Source organism: Thunnus maccoyii, chromosome 8, assembly GCF_910596095.1.
Source record: "Thunnus maccoyii chromosome 8, fThuMac1.1, whole genome shotgun sequence".
NCBI classification, from domain to species: Eukaryota; Metazoa; Chordata; class Actinopteri; order Scombriformes; family Scombridae; genus Thunnus; species Thunnus maccoyii.
This window is the reverse complement of record NC_056540.1, coordinates 23489319-23505516: the sequence shown is the minus strand read 5'-3', so window position 1 is coordinate 23505516 and position 16198 is coordinate 23489319. Positions and strand designations below refer to the sequence as shown.

Sequence of the window (16198 nt, the reverse complement as noted above, 5' to 3'; positions counted from 1 at the left end):
CCTATGCCCCTGCCCCAACTCAGGGATGCCAGTACATCATCAAACAGGGACACATCTCTCCGAAACCTGAGACGGCATCAGAGACACAATCTCCACTTCCAAGACCCTTGTAGCCTCTGAAGAGCAGGATTATACTCAACCCTGATGCAGCCCTACATATTTCACCGAGGCCTCCCCGATGTGTACTTCAAATATTTTTGTGCTCTCTGTTCTTCCATCTATTTTCTTTTACTACTTCTCTCTTACTTGTTGCATCAGCGTTTTCCTCTTTGTTCTCTTTTTGTTCACCCCCCCTCTTCTCTGCCACTCGAAAAACTGCCCGAGGGCCAAAAGCATAACAGACACCAGAACTCCCCTCTCCTCCTGTTTCTGCTCTCACTCACTACCCAGCTTGCTGCCTTTAACAAGAGACGTTAAGCAGCGCTCGACTTCATATGAACACATTCATCAATGTCAGACAAAATATTCTTTGGACGATTGACAAGACAGGTGCAGGAGCCATTCACAAAAAAACAAACAGCTAGTATGCTTTTCACAAATACTCCCAAACTGGCTTCATCCCAAACCACATATCTCATCCTGTGCTCACCTCACAAAAAGTCTGACAGAGATATCAAAAGAAAATGTCAGATTATTCTGTTCAAGGAGTGTAATCTGCCACACTAAGCGGCTTAGCTGCACCTCAGGAGATGTCTCATGTAGGCTCTGTCACACTGACCTGCCGCCTGCTGACTTTTCCTCTGCTATCAATACAGCCGTCTCTAGTACAGTTTATCCCTCTGTCTCCTCGCTTTTCATACACACCTTTGCTATTTTCCAATTTCTGCTGCGAGCTGCAGAGGAGCACCTCTCACTCTCACTCAGACTCAAGTGCTTGTCGTCAGCACACGGATTTTACACTCGGCCAGCGTGCATCAGACTCTTCTGTTTAGTGATAAGAAACGTTTTCTCAGAGAGAAATAATTTTTCCAGGAAGTTTGTTGATGTGTAGCATGCCACGAATACACTCAGGGGCTATCTGTGCCAGTGTGTGAAATATTGATGAGAATTAAACAAGGAATGAAAACTTTTTTAGAGAAAAAGATCAAATTATTAGTCTTTATTTTCTGTACAGGCATTCTGAAGAATGGTTCATATTGAAGGACAGATTCACTTTCGTTTAGTTATACAACAGAAGTGACTTTCTTCAGAAAGAAACAAACAGGAATGCTGATCATTATGAGCGTCCTTTTAAAATAAATCCCTTCTTTCTTTACTTATCAATGAGCCTCTGTTCTCGTCTTTGACTGATTCAGTGCGAGAGGCTTTATTTGCGTCCATATCCTCAGTCACACAGGACTAGTATGACCCGGGGACCCTCTGTAATTTGTAACAATTGCATAAATGTCTTATTCCCACATGTCCAATCAGTCCCTTGGTTCTGTAATTCGAACTCACGAGGCCATACATTTTGTAAAAGGTGATGTTATGTCATTCTACAGCGTCCATGAAGATAATTCCTGTGTTTTTGCATATTCTACTTAATGGCTGTTTTTCAAAAATACACCATAGGATTTTTTTTGTTTGTTTGTTTTAGCTTGTTTGTTTTTTGGTGTGTGTTTTTATCATAGACTGTAAAAAAAGATAAGGGACGTAGCCAACATGATGTCACCCATTGGGTTGTGGACTCTCATTTTGAAGCCTTGAGTTCAGCATTTTGACCATCGCCATCTTGGATTTTTGGAACCAGAAGTGACCATATTTGTACAAGAGGATGAAGCTGGCCCTAACGCTAGCTGCTAGCTGCTAGCTTGGTTAGCACAGTGCATTTACAGTCTATGGTTAACTGTGATAATGCTAATGCTAATTTTTGCTAGCAAAAAAACGGCTTAAAACCATTAAAGCAAAATGTACTTAACAGAAAAACTGAACGCCTGACTCCTAAGAGGGTCTTTTATTGCAACCAAATGCTGAACAAGACTTTTCTAGGTGACCAAAATCTTAAAATTAACTCTCATGAATCGAAAACTCGCTGAGATGGCGACGGCTACCGCTACACCTACACTCTGTGAATCTGGGCCACACCCTTAATTATGCATAACTTTAAGCCTTAATAAAATTGAAATGGGTAAGTTGTATAAAATTCACCCACGTACAGTTGTGTACATGAACAGGGAAATTAGCTACAGAGAACAAAACCGTTTTTTGTACAAGGCTGTAAACATGTTTACTTCTGCTGTAAAGTTGAGCATTTTAATATGGAGGTCTAGGGGGATTGACTCGTTTTTGGAGCCGGCCTCAAGTGGCCATTTGAGGAACTGCGGTTTTTGGCACTTTGCGTTGGCATCATTTTTCAGCCCTTGGGGTTGCCGCTTGGTTTTTATGCTTTTTTTTTTTTTTTTCCCAGCCGCTCACTGGTTCCCACTCACTTCAACATGGTATGAAATTATAGAGAAACTTGAAACTTGAGTAAAAGAGGTAATCCATCAAAGTGATCATTCATTAATCTGTAGTTTTCAGTTTGTTTCAAGTTTGATTATTGTTGATTGCAACATACTTGAAAAGGCAGGTTGGTTTGAAAACGAGTGATGAATTAATGTGTTCCAACACGCAAGATTTTAGCTTTCATGTTGAAAAAACTGACAGTGACAGATGCATCTGTTTTTGCTGTATTTTATAATGTAGTAAAAACTGGTATAATATCAAATTTTTGCCACTTTTGCGGCTTGCATGCAGAACTATTCTTCTCAGTACAAATCCACACTGATTTACATCAGTAGACACACAAGGAAACCTGAAAAACAGATGTGTTGTGCAGTCTGCCGGCATTTTTGTATGTTTCTGTGTTTGTATGATTGCCGAGACCTGTGACTAATCTTCTTTTAAGACCCGGGGAAACTCATTCTTCTGGTTTGGACTGAAACAGATCCTGTTTTACCATAGAGATCAGAAATATTTTTGATAATTCTACTTTTGAAATTGAATTATTGTTTCGTCACTGGTTCACTGCTGGTGTTGACTTTGTCTGTCCGAGTATTTTGGGAATCCTTATGGTTCTTCTTCAAGACTCATGAATCTCATAAGGGAGGTTTCGTTGAACTATTGTACCCAGGTCTGTTGTTCCTCCTTGAGTTAATGATTCACCACAACACACATGAACTACAATAACAGACCATGGCGTACTGTATGAGTGAGAAGAACCATTTTAATCTGCTCCAAACACATTGTAAATCACATGGGCACAGTCAGGGGCTGTGAGACTGCTGATTTATATGTGTTTATGTAATTTTTTTTTTCTCTGTTTTTCTAGTAGATGTCTTGCTGTCTTTGTTAGGCGACACACAGAGAGAATGGAGTGGAAGAAGGACCCAACTGAGAAAGTCTTTGTTTGTTTTCCAAGTTGACCTTTTTTGGGGTGGTTATTGGCTGATTTGTCTCTGCAGATGACATTTTGGGAATTTGTAGATTTGCATTGTCCTAGAGGCTGTCTTTTTGGTATTTTCCGTTGCTTTCTCAACTATATATTTTTTGGGGCTTTATGCGAGCCACCTCTTTTCCATCATGCTCAGTCTGCGGTCTATTTATCATCAACATGCTTTAAATGTACAGACTTTTTACTCAGAGCAGAGGCTGTTGAAGATTTAAGCCACATTTTGCCAAATGTATACTTTCACCTTCAATTTCCCGCCTCTCCTTGAAGGCGACTCGGACTTTGTTGTCTGGTTAAGTCAGCTGAATTCAGCCCAACTGGAAAACCAACAAAGACAGATACAGACCAAAGTGCTGCATGAGACTGTATTCTACTTAATAAAAAAAGTGTTGCACAAAGGAGTTCTGTGCATTCAAGCAGCTAGTGTCTGAATATTAGCATCTCTGAATGTCACACAGCTGGTAGAGCGTTATGAAGTTGGCTTTTCTCAGTCTTTCAGTCTTGTTTTCTGAATTCAGAGCAACTGTAGGCCTGTGGGGTGAATATTGAAGCAGTGGATTACCTCTGCTCACATTAAACATTACAATGACAGACCTTAACATAATTCAAGCTCCTGTGGCCTTTTTTAGGCATGATCAGCCAGGTGCAAGATTCCCTTGATCACCTCCTTTTTGAAATAAGCATAAAACACTTCAAGTTTATAGGTCTGGTTCTCTTGACATTCTTCCACATATTTTCAGGATTTATATCTTTATCTTATCGACAGCTGTGGCCGTCCGTCCATCCCATTCTTGTTAACGCGATATCTCAGGAACGCCTTGAGGGAATTTTTTCAAATTTGGCACAAACGTCCACTTGGACTCAAGAATGAACTGATCAGAATTTTGTGGTCAAAGGTCAAAGTCATGGATGTAAACTGCAACTTGACTGGTTGGCGGAGGCATACAACCGCAAGACGTTATTTCTAGTTTAAAGCTTTAATTAACCAGGGCAGATCCGTTGAGCGTGAATGTTCTTTTCCAGAAACACTCGCCTCCAAACTCACACAGATACCTTGAAGCTGCCCAGTACAACCACAGTCTGGTATGTTGGCCACTGCGCAGCCTCACTGGTGGAGTTAAGTGTTGCTAATGAACGCTTACTCTTTTTTTTAAGATTATCTTTTGGCATTTTTGCCTTTGTTTGATAGTTTGACAGTGTAGAAATAAGAAACGTGAGGAAGGAGGCCCCTGGCTGGAATCCAGCTGCAGATGTAGTTTTATGGTATTCACCTTAATCCATAAGATATCAGGATGCCCCAGTAACCCACTTCTCTAACCTTTTGAGCACCACGACATCCACAAATTATTACTGTTTAGGAAATGAGTAGAAATACTAAGAAACATATATCTTGCAGCATCATGTACCAGTTGGTAGACATTTTCTGTGCACGTATCATTGCTTCTGTCTGTTTAGTCTTGCGTCTAGTCTGTGTGTGTGTGTGTGTGTGTGTGTGTGTGTGTGTGTATGTGTGTTTGTGTGTGTGTGTATGTGGCAATGAGGGGGTCGGTGGCTTGTCAAAACACACCACTCCATGCCAGCGGACACTACTGTCTGTCCAGCCAGACAAGTTTATTAGTTTGTCCTAAAAATACAGCCCCGCTCCCTGGACCTCTCTCACCCCGGCCAGCTCCCAGGGGCCCCCTGGTATGAGACATCGCTAGCATCCACCAACACTGCTTGCCCCACTCGTAGTTATGGAGCCTGTCCAGATGCCTGAAGACAAACACGTGTTGATTGTAATTGGTCAGCTTTGTTTGCATTTTGAAACGTTGATGTCAAATTGACAGACTAATATTTAAGATAAAAATAATGTAGTTGATTTGGGAAGTTGAAGTTTTACTCTGTTAGTGTCTTGTGGTTTTTTTCTTGGTGATGTTGTTATAATTTATTGTACCAAATATTATCACCAGGGTTATTTAATTTTACGATAAACTTGAGATTTGTTAAGTATTGCACATACAGTATGTGTATGTACATACATTGTGGCTCTGAGCTATGTATGGACATATATTACATAAATATTGTTCATAGATTGAACTTGTAAAATACCAAGATGGTTTATTTTTCAAACTCTTTTGACTTTGATTTAATATGCTGACTATACATCTCTGGTTTATTTTCAAAAGACTCTCAGACAGCTTAAATGCCCCCATTAAAATGCATGATACACTGGATGAAAACGAAAATAATTAAACTGACTTAAAACAAAAAAAAACAGTAAATGTTTCCACCAGAGCTGCATAATTTCAAAATTGATGTGAAAATATCCCGTGCTTCGATGCAATTTTCCTTCATCTCATACATTCTCAGTCTCTGGGAGACACAGAAAAGCTCCATTCATTCGCATCCCATCGCAAACTGTAGGAAAAAGCCGTTTTGATTTCCTGTCATTTGGGATTTCCTCTTCCCCCAGTGTTTTGTCAGACATCAAAGTCAATTTGCAGGTAATGGCGAACAGATTAGCTAATTTGAGAAAACCTGAGCACTTTGATACTTTTGACACTGATTTGTGTGTGCGTGCATCCTAAGGGCCCTGCCTGTGTCACATTACAGGAAGGACACTGTCGAGGGGCCCCAGCAGTTTAAACAACTGGCACATTACAATTCAGGGAGAGTGAGTTTTGCACTTTGACATGTAATGACAGATAGTTTCAATGCAGCAGGCCAAAGCAAACATCGTCCTCACACAGAAAGCTGAAAGGTTTCGCCTCCACTGTTTCCCCGTCACTCTGGACCAAAAAACAACCTCTTGACACGACCATCGCTTTGTTGTTTTATTTAAAGTCATTACAGGCGGCTGTGACTGTTCTACTAATGGATCGTATTTTTCCAACAGAGAAGAAGCTGTTTCTCGAGATGCCTGACGAATTGGATCATATCCAAACGTGTTTTTCTTCCAGCTTGATAAATGAGGCTCGAGCAAGGATCACAGCTGTCTCGTTTGTAGATTTATTTTGCTCATAAACTCGATGTCAGCATTTGTCACACAGTGTCGAAAATAAAACATTAGCTCATTGTTTAATTCTGGGGAATTATGTGGCAGCAATGAAAATCATCTCTGTCTGTGAACTCTTAGTCAACTTAGCTGACACTAATGATATGTTGCAGACTGAAAAAGAAAAAAAAAAAAATGAACAATAATAAATTAGTATTTTTGGAGTTGAGGTGCCCATTTGATTTAATGATTGTTGAACTTTTGGTTCCATTTTTCAAACAATAATCTTGAGGGCTGCAACTAACACATATTATCATTGTTGATTAATCTGCTAATAATTTTTTTGATTTATCATTTGGTTTATAAAATGCCAGTCCCAAAGCCTAAAGCGATGTAATCAAACAGCTTGAGTTTTTTTTTTTCAACCAACACTTTCAAAATTTAGAAATTCATTTTTTTTTCACATTAGACAAAGAATTTGAGAAGCTTGAACCAGAGAATATTTGAAATTTTTGCTTGAAAAATTACCTAAATGATTAATTGATCATCAAAACCATTGCCAATTTATTTTTGTGCTGACCAACTAATAAATTCATCGATTTATCATTTCAACTCTAATAATCGTTGGTTGTAAATGTTACAAAATGGAAAATAAACAATATTCAGAATAGTTTTCCATTGCAACAATGAACAAAACACTGAACCATAGTTGCATAATTTAGCCAAAAAGAATCCAAAAAAGAGAGAATTTCTCTCTCTTTTTTTTAGCTTTCTGTATCCCGTGTAAAGCTACTGACAGACTTTTAAAATGACTCGTCTCTGGTTTTAGAGAATTCTGCATCTGTAGCTCATTTAATGTAAATATTCTCTACAAACATGAACCATTTGAAGTGGATCCTCTAAGTATTAAGCTTAAAGACTTTATTTATAGCTGTGGCGCTGCATCGGCACCCTCTTAAACTGGGTAGCTGTTGTATTGAACGTATCATTAAAAGCACCTCAGATCCTGGTCCTGGTCTTCTGTGATGTATCGACAGGAGCTCTCAGCACAGCACACAGTGGAGCTGTTTTCCTGTGAAAGAGATATCACTGTCTAAATACTTCACAGGTACTTCTTTCCGCCCTGAAGGGCAGAGAGGTGGAGGGATCCAAACAAAAACATGGTGTCATTTAGTCATGCTGGATTAACCTATATTGAGCTGGTTATTTGGGCCCATCTCCTCTCTATTTCCATAATATACCTGTTTGTTTTGGGCTGCCTTTGTCATGTATGGTGTTTTATTATGTGGCAGTAAAGAAGATGATGAAGGTTGTTCTTTATCAGGTGTTTCTACCTTTTAAGAGCTCTTCTTTTTATCTGTTCAGTTGTTGAACTCTACATTGTCTACAGTGACCTGAAAATAAGTGTATGTGTGTGTGTGTGTGTTTGTGTCAGGCGGCGATGATGTTCAATTCGGGGGTCTTCTGGACAGGCCTGGTCTTCATCCCCATCACCTCGCTGGTCTTTGACGTGGCCTACAAAGTGTGAGTCTTCTCTCAGCTCTCCTCGCTAATCATCACTCCAATACACATCCGATACAGGAAATTCCTCCAGAATCTCTCCTATCTCCTGGAGAAATTCCTTCCCATGTGTTTTGTTCAGACTTCCAAGAAAGTCTAGTGTTTCCACTCTGTGAACGCTCCGTGGGAAATGTTTGTTTCTGTCCACTGTCTGTTTGACATCAGCCCACAGCAGACCCAAGGTGTCAGGAGCACTTTGCAAAACTCCATCAGCTTCCTGATGTATTCAAAGAAGTTTGAATTAGTTGTTGTATTTTAATATCACATTTTTTTAAATATATTGTTTAATTTACAGGGTGAAGAAGGTGTGTTTCAAGACACTGGTGGATGAGGTGCAGGAGCTGGAGGCTTTATCCAAAGACCCAGGAGCAGTGGTGCATGGAAAGAGGTACAGTATCACACTACTTCACTCTTGTTTGTGTGCAATTTTAGATTTACAGAATTGTATTGTCTCTACATGGACCAAAAACATTGTGTTTGATAAAAAGTAGTAGGAAGTTCATTGTCCTTATGGAAATTAACTCATAAGATAAAATGATAAGACGTGGTTTAGAATTAAAATCTTAGTTTTCTATAAAATATAAGTTTTGGTCTATTTGGTCCCTGTTTGCTATAATTTGCTACTTTTTATCAGTTTCTAGGCAAATCACCACTTGGCTTGGACACTAAGAACATTTCATTATCATTAAGTTAAAACTTTCAACTGTTTGTGTCCCACAGAAAATAAACACAAACTTTGCTTTGCTCCACAATTTATTCAGTCTTCTACGTTATGAGTGGTTAAAAATAAAGTGGAAACAAAATCCTATCCTATCCTGGTATATGTGATGCTATATGTGCTGATATAGTAAATATTTTCGGAAAATCAATTCTGAAACTGACTAAGAAAGCCAACAAGAATGTGTTTTTTGCCACTTCAGCGAATGAAATACCCGACAAATCACAGTACTTCATCATCTTAAAAAATCCAATACTGCAGTAAAGCAGTCCTTCTCATTGATTTGCAGCGCTGGCCTAATACAACCAGAGATATCAAAGGGATAGATACCTCACTATAAACTTTATGGCAAAATCTCAGACGGTTGACAAATTTATATCGTCTCACAGTATAAGTCATCATATTGCACATCCTACCTCTCAGGATCACATAGTTCATGCCTTGGCCATTATTCTTTCTATATGCAATATAAGACTTTTTTTTTTGACCAAATTCCCTAAAGAAACTTGGAGGAAGAATCATCTATAAGCCTAAAATTTCACAAATACACATGCCAACAATATCACTATGTGGAGGGTAGAAATCTTAAAATTGCTGTTAAATTGCTGGAGTTTGACTGTAATGTCAGTAATCATGTCATAAGAGTAGATGTCCCTTTTTTTCCCCCCAACATACTGAATGTCTTATTTAAGAGTCCTCCTATATTAAAGCCATATATTATAAAAATGTATCAGTGACTCTGGGGTCTGAGGCCTGCAGCAGGTATTAGTATGGAGCAGATCAGTGTGAGATCTCCTGCTGGCTGAAAGTGATCCCCCTGCCTGGCCACTGTCCCGGACTCAGCGGGCTGCAGGCCTGCTCCTGGCACATACACACACACACACACACACACACACTAATACACACACACACACATCTACAGAAACAACCACATGTAAAGATACAAACACACAGATACATGGATGATTTTGCATATATGCACGTAGGAGGACACATGTATGCACACAAGGTTGTGTATTTTATTTTATAGTGTGATGTTTGAACACTAATATTTAAAATGTATTGGTGATTTTGTATGTTTGTTCTTTACCTTTTGTATGTCTTTAGGGTGTGGTTTTCATATAAACTATTACAGGTTTCTACCACAACCTCACACGTACTTTTATATTTCCTTCCTGTGTTTTGTCTTTATGTGTTTGTGAAACAAATAAAACAAAACAAAACATGTGGTATGAGCATCTATAGTACACACATTTGTTAGCTTTACATGCATTCCTTTTGGCCAACATGCTGTTTCAGATATTCACTCACAAAAACACACACACACACTTTGTTTTCCCACTGCGTCTCCAGAGTCTGTCTCCCTACATGGTGTTTGTACCAGCATGTAGCGCAGTTGGCAGGTCCATCCACTCTGGAGGTGCTTGGACACGGGCTTGATGTATGGGTCATTAAATCTACCTGTGGTGCTCAGCATGCTGCTAACATACTGACTCTGTGTGTGTGTGTGTGTGTGTGTGTGTGTGTGTGTGTGTGTGTGTGTGTGTGTGTGTGTGTGTGTGTGTGTGTGTGTGTAGTTTGACGGAGAGGGCCCAGCTCCTGAAGAACGTCTTCAAGAAGAGTACAGTCAGTCTATACCGGTCTGACTCCATGCAGCAGAACCTGCTCCGTAAGTTACATCAGATTTCTTTCTTTTTTTTCTCTCTCTCTCTCTCTTTTTATCCTAACTTTCTTTCTCTCTAAACGTTGCCTCAAGGCAGACGGATCAGGCCGTTAAATTTCACCCCGAAGACAAAAAAAGACGTTAGATTTATCTGCTTACAAATCTTCAGTTTGTCAGGGGAACAGAGCAAGCGTCATTATTCCTCCTCTGACACATACTGTATCTCCGGAGCGGCTCGCCCTTCATCCTGCTGGGGAGGCAGTAACACTCTGCTCATCCCGCTGCTCTTCAGAAATACCCTGCGTTAACCAGATACAGGAAACACACATACTGTCTGCAAACAGCCCCATAGTTTCCCTGTGTCCTGACACCTGGTAAACATCACTCTACCTGCCAAACAAACTGTCCGCTTATGTGAAGCATCGGACGAGTATCGAATGTCAGCCACTTTATAATCAACTGTTAAGTAAAGTTGACAGTGAAGGTTTTGTCCGAATCTTAGTCCTGTATTCTTTGATCAATTTATGCCTGATTTAAGTCACAATTCTGTTATTTTTCTACTATATTTTATGTTATCTTTTAGTTTTTTATTTGTCTTCTTTTATGGTTGTTTAGGGTAAAACAACATTAACCACTAAAATGTCTGAAGCCCCATTTGGACAGGATTAATAACAGATTTCTCCTCCTCCTTGTTGTCGTTCTGAGTCGCCGTTATAGCTTCTGGCAAATTACAGGAGCTGGTCCACTGACAGGATTAGTGTTATTTTTAATGTTAGTATTATTTTCTGTTAATTATATAGCTATCATTTAATTATTGACCCAGATAGTTGCGACTTTAATGTCTCTTTCTGAATGTGAATTAGGCTGCTTTTATAGTAAAAAAAAGAGACTATCTACACATAAAATCAGTTCAGCTATTCAAAGGTTAAACAGCAAAGACAGAATCACCTGAAACGTTACAACAACAGCAAATCTGATGAGCTTGCAGGTCCTTCTTTTGTAATGTCTGTCTTTACTTTTTCCTTTATTGTATGTGTTGACTGATGTTATTGAACGATCTATCAGGTTAATAAAATCCTTGTCACACTTTGCGCTGAGCTGATGAAACTCTGTAACGGAAATTGCAGCTCTATTTACAAAAACTCAAGAGATACACTTAAAATGCAAAGTGTCTCTTAGCCAAAGAACAGTGGGTAATTAGGGATGTAATTGTTAGTGGGGGGGAGGGTGAAAAATCACAGACATATGCAGGTGATTTTAAAACCACCTCACTTGGAGAAATAAATCCCTTTCAAATGGGGCTTAAGATTAACTTTTGACTAGCAAGTCTTGTACTGTAGTAAGGTATTGAAAAAGTAGCGTTCGTGTCAGTACCAAAACTCAGGTGTCACACTGGTTTAAAAGACTTTCCAGTGATACTCCAGGCATGGGTTTGGTTTGGTCTTCTGTTTATTTTTCTCAGTTCTGTTCTGTCCTTTGTCTGATCAGTTTGTTTTTTGTTTGTCTCATAGGTGGGGATGAGACCATTGTTGTGTGATACCTTTTTTTAAAATTTCATTATTCAAACCTCACCCGTAAAGGTTCCAGCCCCCTGTAGCTCCTCGATAGACACCTCTCCTCCTGTCCTTTTCTCGTTGTTGACTTCCTGTCCTTCCCCTCGTGTGCCTGGTTTGTCCTGAGTTGAGCTCAGTAGAGCCAGATAACGATGAAATGATGAAATGTTGCGCTGTTATTCCCCCACAATGCACTCGTCTCAGCGGGGTCCTTTGAACTTGCCCGCTGGCCTCCAGGTACTGACCGAGTCATTTGACACCTGAAGGTGAGTCAGGGGTCAAAGGTCAGAGAGGAACCCTGTAGGAAGTTTAGGTTAGATTGTAGGGATAATTTTAGGCTACATATAAAACTCTTGGTGCAACTGTGATTTATTTTTTATGATTATTATTATATTATTTTTTTTATTATTTAACTTTTTGTGTGTTATTTTCATTACATGATTTATTTAAAACGAATAGTTTGACATTTTGAGAAGTGTGCTTTGTTGCCAAGAGTTAGATGAGAAGTTTGATACCACTCTCATGTGTGTGTATGCGAAATATGAAGCTACAGCCAGCAGCTTGTTAGCGTAGCTTAGCGTACAGACTGGAAACAGCTAGCCTGGCTTTGTCCAAAGGTAACAAAATCCGCCTATGAGCACCTTTTAAAGCTCACTAATTCATGTTATATCTTATTTATTTAATCCAGACAAAAATTAAAGTGTAAAAACGACAGTTTGTGGTTTTGCACGTGTTTAAGTATGGAACTATTTCTCAGCTGGGAGCCATGACTCCCTGCAACCTTGTCATAAACATGAGGTTGCCAGGCAACCAGCGGAAACTCTAGGAAGTCACTACGCCAAAAAATAGTCTTGCACGTAACCTCCTGATTAAATAAACAAGATATGAAGTATTTGTGTCAGCTTTACGTGTATATTTTTATGACTCTGGACAGAGCCAGGCTAGCAGTTTCCCTCTGTTTCCATTCTTTATGCTAAGCTAAGCTAACCGGCTTCTTGTAGCCTCATATTTAGTGTACAGACATGAAAGCAGTATTGATCTTCTCATTTAAATCTCAGCAAGAAAGCAAATAAATGTATTTCCCAAAGTGTCGAACAACTGGTTTATGTATTGTGTTTTTGTTAATTGTTTATATTTTAATTCAGTTCTTTTCAGTGTGTTTTTATAGAAGTTTTTAGTATTTTTTATTAAATGAATCACTCATCTGCCTGATGTCAGTTTTAACTTCTTTTATCCGGTTTCGCAGATGGCTACGCCTTTTCTCAAGACGAGAACGGAGTGGTGTCACAGTCTGAGGTCATCAGAGCGTATGACACCACCAAACAGAGGACCAACGAGTGGTGAGCACCGGCCTTCTCCTTCCTGGCCGGCCTATCCGGAGCCACAGCAGCCATTTCTCATGGCGATATTTGAGGAGAAGCCGTGACGCGAGCGTGTGCCTCCAGCACTGAGGGGATTTTTGGACATGAATATGAAACGAATAGAGGAGAGTGACAATGTGTAATCTTTGAAAAAGGGGGGAAAAAAACAAGGAGCAAAACAAATAGTGTTCACTCTCAGCTGTAGTTGTGTGTCCAGCAGAGTTGATGAGCACTGTGCTTTCTTAGCAGTCTGTGGTCTGAAGTTCTTCACTGTTCTCACTCAGTTTGTCAGAGTGAAAAGTCTGCTTTCTATTGATTTAAGGAAAGACAGTTTTTAGCACTGAGCCAAAAAAGTCTAAAATCATTGTAGTAAATTGAAATCAAACTCCTAATCACTTATTGTAAAAGTTAAACACTAGACGATGATTCGTTTTTTTTGAAGATTTGAACTTGTGTCAGATTGCCAAAGAGCAGTCGTATATACAATCTTCTAAATACTGGTGAATTCGGAAAAAAAAAACCTCAAACCAAATGTAATCACACTCCTGGGTGTATTCCAGCACTACATGGACCACTTCAGAGCAGACATTTGTAATTTTTAATTTACTTTTTGCACTTAAGGAAGCATCTCTTGTGTAAAGCCTTACATTTGCTCATGCCTTCATCCTCTTTTAAACTACACTTTTTCTTTTCTTTTCTTTTTTTTTATTTTTTATTTTCGTTTTTAAAGTATGTAGATATCGTGCCTGGTTTTATTTATGTTTCTCTTTTTTTTTTAACCGTTGCCTCTGCAACACACCGTAGTCCGGCTTCCACCATTTATACAGCAGAGGTATTGCTCCTGACAAATAATTGCATTCCACACATCACTCCTGTCTCAACAATCACAACGGTGCCTACGTAGACCTTTTCCCTCTTAGAAGAAAAAGATAGCAAAGAATAGTTTAGCCAGCTAGCTTAGAACAGTGCTTCACACACCTACTGAAGACAAATCGCTGTCTCCCCCCCGCTACAGTATTGCACTTGTACAATGTGAAAATTACAGTGCCCTTTGGCACAGAGCGAGATTTGTTCCTGCAGAGTTGAACGGGAGGCTCTATGATGGTCTTGTTTAAGCTTACAGTGGTTATAGTGTTTCCCTTAAAATGGAGATTTTATCCTTCTAACATAAGTGCCATTAGCTTAAGGGAGAGAGAAATATTAGCCAGGAAACTCCACGACAGTATCAAAACTACTTTGTCTCTATAGTTATTTTGTGGATTTGTATTTTTATATTGGAGATGTATGAATTTTGCATTGACCGGCTTTGTAATGAACTGTCTGTAACTCTTTGTTTCTCTTCCTCTGATATACTGGCAGGATAGATTAGATCGAATGAGGAGCTTTCTTAAATGTCTTGTTATTATAATATTAATATTGTTACGGCTTGATTTATTTATAATTGACTACTTAATGTCTGTGTGATTGCTTTCTTCTCCCTATGGGAGATCAGATTTCTGACAGTGTGTGCGTGTTTGTGTATTGCCTGCATGTGCATGTGCTGTGAGCGTGAGTGTGAGCGTGTGTGCGTGTGTGTGTGTGTGTCACCTCTACTGTGGATAACTTCTATGTATGCATTGCATGTCTGTGTCCTTCAATGTGAGACTGGGAGTTACTGGTGTCTCCTGGTGTGTTTCTTATATTGTGAATGAGTGCGTGCGTGCGCGTGTGGTGACATTCGCTCCAGTTGTCTGTCTGCACGACTCCAGGTATAACTATGGTGTACTACTGTGTGCTGATGCATGGCCGGTATGGGGAAAGTGTGAGTGGCGTGTGTATGTGTGTGTGTGTGTGTTCAAACTCTCTGCCTCGACTGTGGGAGTTTCTGATGCTCAGCTTGCTTCGACAGGAGATGTTGCACAATGCACTCGATGTACCTTTTCCAGTAGTGGATATCTGGTATTTCTGTTTATGATTTCTCTGAGTGTACATGTTCGTAACTTGTTGCTTTACAAGACAGCTCTTCTGTGTTTCTCAGTTCAGTGAGGGTTTATGATTTTTGGGTTTTGTTTTTTTTTCTACGCTAGTCTTAATTGTTGAAACTTAATCGGTTGTCATCTTGTTAAAAATTTACAAACCGCTGAATGTGGATGTCGTCGTCGTCGTGGAAGGCTTGGACTGTTGCTTTCTTTTTCCAGAAAAAAATAAAACACGTTGTTGTTTGTGAAAGTCGTGGGCTGCATGAATGGATAACACAAAACTTCTCTGAAGTATTAACTGTACTACTTTGATTCTCCCTCAAGTGTTGATCACTTTACAAAAGAAAAAAAATGCACCTTTAACTTTTTTTTTTTTTTTTTTTTTAAATATTTGTTTCTTTTCTGTCATTTTTGTTCAATGATTGTTTTGCATGTTGGGACTGCAAACGTATAAGTGTTGTCTTTTACTGCCATGAAGGACTACTGAAATAAACTTTACACTCATGGAGGAACAATGTGAACATCTTTGCTAATTCTTCTGTGTATTTCCAGATTTGCAATCACTGTACGATCTTGTGCCTGTGTGTGGTGACAAACAGGACATACTGTGCAGTGAGAAAGTAAACAGGAAAAGGCAGGAAAAAACATAAGTCTGCATGCAGGACAAACAAATTATATCAATAGAGTTCTTATTTGTTATGATGACGATGTTTAGCTGACCCTCCATGTATGGTATGGAGACTGACTCTGATCCCACATAGACAGAAATCTACTGCTGCAAGAGTTTGAGTTAATTAAAAGTGACTCAAGTAGACGTCACTTTAATGTTTGTGATGTTTTGTTTACCAAATATGTTAGGGAGGAGATTTTTTGTTTTGTTTAGTGTTTCAATTACAAACTTGTAATACGTAAATCAAGAGCTGAAATGATTCATCAAAAAGTAAATTGATGGAAAACTTAACAGCAACTACATATTTTGATAATTTATACATTGTTTAA

At 39.2% G+C, this 16198-nt stretch overlaps 1 protein-coding gene across 6 annotated transcripts in view; it reads left to right on the top strand.

Annotated features, from left to right (window-relative positions):
• The window catches only part of atp8a1 (ATPase phospholipid transporting 8A1), a 108742-nt gene extending 93022 nt beyond the window's left edge, over window positions 1-15720 (top strand). For all 6 annotated transcript variants that reach the window (XM_042418441.1, XM_042418438.1, XM_042418440.1 and 3 more), the window contains 4 exons: window positions 7822-7910; window positions 8242-8334; window positions 10242-10333; window positions 13127-15720. In XM_042418441.1, the coding sequence (XP_042274375.1) occupies window positions 7822-7910; window positions 8242-8334; window positions 10242-10333; window positions 13127-13224 (372 nt within the window). In that variant the 3' untranslated portion in view covers window positions 13225-15720. The remainder of the gene's footprint in view (window positions 1-7821; window positions 7911-8241; window positions 8335-10241; window positions 10334-13126) is intronic.
• Window positions 15721-16198: the final 478 nt, after the last annotated feature.